The sequence below is a fragment of the Herpailurus yagouaroundi genome, unplaced genomic scaffold (assembly GCF_014898765.1).
Source record: "Herpailurus yagouaroundi ecotype Mexico unplaced genomic scaffold, PumYag 295, whole genome shotgun sequence".
Lineage (NCBI taxonomy): Eukaryota > Metazoa > Chordata > Mammalia > Carnivora > Felidae > Herpailurus > Herpailurus yagouaroundi.
In genome coordinates, this window is record NW_024412512.1 from 1226452 (window position 1) to 1232418 (window position 5967).

General features: G+C 58.2%; 1 protein-coding gene and 1 long non-coding RNA gene across 2 annotated transcripts in view; one reads left to right on the forward strand and one right to left on the reverse strand.

The window, feature by feature from the left end:
- The window catches only part of LOC121021445 (uncharacterized), a 947-nt gene extending 753 nt beyond the window's left edge, over positions 1-194 (forward strand). The window contains exon 2 of the long non-coding RNA XR_005786544.1: positions 74-194. This is a non-coding gene — a long non-coding RNA (uncharacterized LOC121021445). The remainder of the gene's footprint in view (positions 1-73) is intronic.
- A 5677-nt stretch (positions 195-5871) lies between these two features.
- The window catches only part of LINGO3 (leucine rich repeat and Ig domain containing 3), a 16476-nt gene continuing 16380 nt past the window's right edge, over positions 5872-5967 (reverse strand). Inside the window, exon 2 of the mRNA XM_040461708.1 lies at positions 5872-5887. Coding sequence (XP_040317642.1) covers positions 5872-5887 — 16 coding nt within the window. The remainder of the gene's footprint in view (positions 5888-5967) is intronic.

Genomic DNA, 5967 nt, shown 5'->3' on the forward strand with positions numbered 1-5967 from the left:
TGGATGGGATCAATGCCCTCATGAAGGAGACCCCAGAGAACCCTCCCCATCCCTTCCCCACATGACGACACAGGGAGGAGACAGCCGTCCACGAACCAGGAATGGGATCCCCCCACCGGACACCAAATCTACCGACGCCTGGACCTTGGACTCCCAGCCTCCGAAACCGAGAAATAAATTTCTGTTGTTTACAACCCAACCCCCGCCCCCCCCCCCCCCCCCCCGTCTGTGACATTCTCAGGATGGGGCTCTTGTAAGGAGAAGGGACTTTGGAAACAGACACGCGCGGGGAGGAGATGATGGGGGCAGACACGGAGGGACGCGGCCACCGGTGGAATGTCTGAGCCACCAGGAGCTGCAGGAAGGACCCTCCCCCCTCCCCCTTCCCTCCCCACCTCTAGGGGAGAGAGGGGGAGGGCGCCCTGAGGATGCCTGGGTTCCAGACTCTGCCCCCAGAAGTTGCCCCCAGACTAAAGTCCCTCATTTTGCGGTTATTAGTTACGGCAGCTGCAAGAAACACCTACATCCCCAAACTTCCTTCTCCCCACGTGACCGTGCAGAGAAGCAGGGGTCCCCTGCTCTGGGGGGCTCTAGGCTCTCTTCTCCATATTCGAAGGCTCATCCTGAGACCTGGACCCAGGGGTTTGCAGCTGGAAAGCGAGAGCCCCTTCGGGACCCTGAGGGGAGGTGGATTGGAGCAGTGGGTCACCAGCAGCATAAACCCTGAGCGAGTAAGTTCCCCCCAGGAGCCACCGTGAAAGCTGACAAACGTGCCCACCCGCATAGCTGAGGCCAGTGGCCCCCCGCACCCCCAAACAGAGCGCATTCTTCCTATTACACGACAAAGCCCGAACATTTAGAAAACGTAGACGAGCTCGGCGAGGACAATGTTTAGCAAGCTCAGCGTACTCCCGTCCCAACCCAGACACTGTCAACATCTGAGGATTCTTTCCTCGCTGTTTCCGTGACCCTCCGTGGTGACGTCACTTACGTGTTCACTTTTTAAAAACCAGCATCATCTGTGAGGATCTGAACATCTTGTTTAATAAACTACGCTTTCTTTTCTCTTAGGAGCATGTTATGGTTTGGGGGCGCCTGGGGGGCTCAGTCGGTTAAGCTGACTGACTTCGGCTCAGGTCACGATATCCCGGTTCGCGGGTTCGAGCCCCGCGTCGGGCTCTGCGCTGACAGCTCGGAGCTTGGAGCCTGTTTCGGATTCTGTGTCTCCCTCTCTCTGCCCCTCCCCTAGCTCACGCGCTCTCTCTCTCTCTCTCAAAAATAAATACACATTAAAAAAATTAAAAAAAATATATATATATATATATAAAGAAATGTCTGTAAGAAACATGCCTGTATGTATTTAGTTTCCTCTACTCTTGTATTTATTCCTTTTTAAGTAATCTCCAGGTCCAACGTGGGGCTCGAACTCAACACCCCGAGATCAAGAGTCACGCCCACCGGCTGCTCTTGTAATTTAGCAACAGAAATTCTACAGAAGCGAAGATAAAGCGTGGTAAAAACAGAGGTGCGGGCCACACGGGGCGGGACCAAGAACGGTGCCACCGTTACGTTCGGGTGGCAGCCTGCGGATCATTTTCTTTCTAAAATGAAACCTTTGTAAAAACACTTGGGCACCGCAGAGTAAAATAAGGAAGAGCGCATCGGAAAATATCAACGAGACAAAGACACAGTTGGCCCGTGTGAGATACTCCGCACCCGTTTCTTGGTCGACGCCCCCTCCGGTTGTTTGAACCCGCGTGTTTACCGGCCTGTCACCATGTCACCAGCACGGCTTGGTGTCCCGTGCTTTATCGCACGGCCGCAGACGCCTGTGTGGATTCGTGGCCAGGTTGCAGCCGTCTGAAGCCTTCCTTGGGCCTGACGCACAGCCGGGCTGTGTGACACGTGTTCAGAGTGGCTGGTGACTGCTTAGATCCCGTTTCTCTGCTCAAGGGGCCAAGACCCTCCTGCTGTCTCGTTCCTGGGAGTGAGGATGGGAGAAAGGGCCGGGTGGACCTGATGAAGGCGGACCCAAGCTTTTTCTATGTTTACTTTTTATTTTATTTTTAAAGTTTATTTATTTTGAGGGAGGCAGAGGGAGACAGAGAGACAGGGAGAGAGAGAACGAGTGGGGCAGGGGCAGAGAGAGAGGGAGAGAGAGAATCCCAAGCAGGCTCTGCACTGTCAGTGTAGAGCCCGCCGTGGGGCTGGAACCCTTGAACCGTGAGATCATGACCTGAGCTGAAATCAAGAGTCAGACACTCAACCGAGTGGAGCCACCCAGGCGCCCCCCTGGATTTTTATTGCAAAGTCGGTTGCGGGTATTGAAATGCTTCAGCATGAGCCAGAGATCCGTGCGTTTGGATGGGATTTACATGGCCACACGCCCCACGTCACTGACCCACATACTGAACCTTGACATCATTCTAAGTGGGAGTCCCTCGGGGCCAATGTGACAAATCACCACCAACTGAGGGCTTAAAACCACACACATCGATTCTCTGACAGCTCTGGGGTCAGAAGTCCTAACGCCCAGGCCTGGGCAGGGCTGGTCCCCCCCCCCCCCCGGGGCCCCAGGGCCACCCCCGCCTCGGGGGCCTTGCCTTGTTCCCCTTTTACCAGGTGAGGTGACACATTCACACATTCCAGAACTAGGACGAGGATGTTGAGGGGGAGGTTGTTAATCAGCCAACTATACTCTACACATCCTTTTTAAAAATCAGAGACCCTGAGATTCCCTGGCGCCCCCAGATATCGGACCTCGCCACACTGATCTCACCAGGACATGAAGCCTGGGCTCGCCATCAGGCACCACATCCTCTGCTGTCCTTACCAGCAGCTCAGCTCACCACCTCCACGAGGCCCTCCCTGATATGCCTCTTTCCTACCCTGCAGTCTGGGGGTCCCTCGCCTCTCACAGGCCCCCACAGTCTGATTTCCGTCTTGGTCCCCAGCAAGCCCAGCCCGGGGTGGGGGGCTGCCTTGAGCACCTGTGCTGATCGGGAGCTCTCCTCCACCGTGCTCTTCCGACAGAGGAGCTTCCTCCCTCACAGACAACATTTGCAGGTGCGCCCAGAGTAGACAGAAAGGAAAACATGACATTTGCGACACACGGGCGGTGTCTCGGGACATCTGTGGCTGTCACAACTGAAGGGGTTCCCGGCATCGAGTGGTGGGGACCGGGGGTATGCTCAACCCCCTCCCCCGCCAGTGCCTGGGACACCCCCAGGCGTGACCGGCCCTACTGTACATAGTGGGAATCAATTTCTGCCTCAGCACCTGAATACCGCGGGCGGTGACCAAGATCTGACAGCAAGCAAGCCTTTTCGTGCCAGATGAGATCTGGGAGGATGTTGTGACCCAGCCTCAGTGTTTGCAATCTTGGTGGAGGCAGGCGCCTGGGTCCCCTCCCCCACCACAGTCAGTGAGGCTGATGAACATGTTCCTCATCCCGGGCGCCCCTACCTCCCTGACAGCATGCAGAGGGAGCTGTCCCCCAGATCCAGACCCGAGAGGGTGAGTGACACTGCTCCCATATCCCCGCCACGGCACTGGGAGGCCTTAGGATGCCCTGCCCTCTGCGGCTACTCTCCCTGGCCTGTCCTACCCCACCCCACACGTACCCCCTTTTCTCTCCAACCTCCGCTCTTTTGCAAGGTGCTGCAACTTGTTTTTTAAGAGCTTATGCCCCCCACCCCCCGCCCCGGCTTTCCACCCACAACGATTCCGAATTAGAAGAGTGCTTTGGCCAGCAAGGGCACAAAACCTGTCAATGAAGAAGGGGCCCTCCCCACCTGGGTGTTGGGTCTCTCCTCCTGCTGGTTCCCTGTGGGCTGAAGAGGGCTGAATCTTATTCCCCAGACTCTGCCCCGGCACAAGACAGTCACCCATGGGGCTGAGGCTCAACTGTGACCTCTGTCACTTTCTGGCCTCAGGCATGGGGAGTAAACACCATGTGACCCAGTGACCAGTGGCAGGTCTGGATTCCGGACTCTTGGCCCAGAATCACTCGTCCGTGCAAAACACTGGAGAGCCATCAAGAGACCAAAAAAAAAGAAAGGAAGAAAAAAGATTTCAAAGCTCAGGGGCTCTTCTGGCCAAGAAAACAGGACCTTCGTTAGAACAAAGATACTAACCCTACAAATAGTGAGAATATTGAAGCAGCACCCCAGGGTGGGTGGGAGGGAGCCCTCACAACCAAAGCATGCGTCTCTGCATAACAATCGAAAACGATTAGAAAGTTCACTATCAGCAATCCACCTGCTTTTAATTTTCACTGGGAGCTGCAACTCTAAGCGAAGTCATGGCTTAGATATTCTTTCCCAGGAAAATTCTTTGGTTGGCCCACTACATGCAATCCTTAACAGTTTAGAGGGAGTCTTGATGATGCCTGGAGGGAAGCTGTAAATTGGACATTGTTTTCCTTGGGAGTTACTGTATAACAGTGCGATGGGCATGGAAGGGAATTCGGAGACACACACGGGGTTCAGCGTACGTGCTCTGGAGAGTGAGCTCCTGCTGGTCTGGCAATCATTCAAGGTCCCTTTGGGGACAAGTTTGTGGCTCTAACCCAAATGGACATAGTAGAATGAAATTAAAACGAGAGGCAGGAATTGTGAAGACAAAAACCAAATAGGAGCGGCTTCAATGCTACGTAACCCTTCGTTCGGAGCCTCTATGTAAATGTGCCGGAAACCCCAGACCATGAAACAAAGCAGGACCTGCAGAAATCAGCATTTTCTCTGATAAGTCCCAGAGTTAGCTCGCAGAGAGTGCGCTCCTGCATTTAAGCGCGGGGAGTGGCACTTCTGCCCGCGGCGGGTCTGGTGCACGCGTCAAACGATGAGTTTCCCCGCGGGGACGCCCAGCATCGGAGCTCCCGAGGGTAAGGCTCCGTCCGAGTCCGCCAAATGCGTCTCTAACCCTGAAGCTTCGCTTTCTAATTGCAGCCGTCTTAAAACGTGAAACACGAAAGCAGAAAACCCTCGTTAGGCCCGATCCTTTCGGGGTGATTCCTGCAGGTAATCCTGCCCGGGGGGTGGCTCTGGGACCCCTCCCGCAAATACCGGGGGCCTCTGTCGTCGCCCCGTGCCGGCCGGGGGAGGGGCCCCGCTGAGGGAAGGGACGAGGAACGGGGAACCAGGGCGGAGACGCAGCCTCCCGCCTCCCGAAGTCGCACTGAGCGAGGTGCCCCGCCCCCAGGCCCAGCTGACGCGGGCGGGGGGGACGCGCAATGCGTTCTCCTGGCCACGGCGCCCCGCCCCCCGAGAGCCCGCAGAGCGTCGTCAGGAGCGGGGGCAGGGCCCAAGGCGGCCCCGCCCCAACCCCGGCCTCCCGCCAATCAGACGCCAAGAGGGGCGGGCACGCCTACGTTTCCGGGGGCCCCCGTGGCCCCGCCCCCTCGCGCGGCCGCGCTCCAGACGGCGAGGGGGGCGTGGCCCGGACACAGCGCCTATAAAGGCGGGAGGCGGCGGCGGCGCCATTTTGCGAACGGCGAGCAGCGGCGGCGGCGCGGAGAAGCGCAGCGGAGGTTTTCTGGTTTCGGACCCCAGCGGCCGGATGGTGAAATCCTCCCTGCAGCGGATCCTCAACAGCCACTGCTTCGCCAGAGAGAAGGAGGGGGATAAACCCAGCGCCACCGTCCACGCCAGCCGCACCATGCCGCTCCTCAGCCTGCACAGCCGCGGCGGCCGCAGCAGCGAGAGGTGAGCGCCCCGCCCCCGCCCGAAGCTTCCAGAAGCGCGGCCGCGCAGGCCCGCGGGGCGCCGGCCACGGAAGTCCGGGGAGCCCGAGGTCCGCCCCTTTGTCGAGGCCATAATCGCGGCGGGGGCGGGGCGGGTGCCCACTGTCCTCCTCCCCCCCCCCTCCCCGCTACTCCCGGCGGCCCCTAGGGGTTCCCGGGGCCCGGCGGCGATCGGATTTGGGGGGCGCGAGAGTCCCTGGGACGCGGGGCGCTGTGCGCTGATC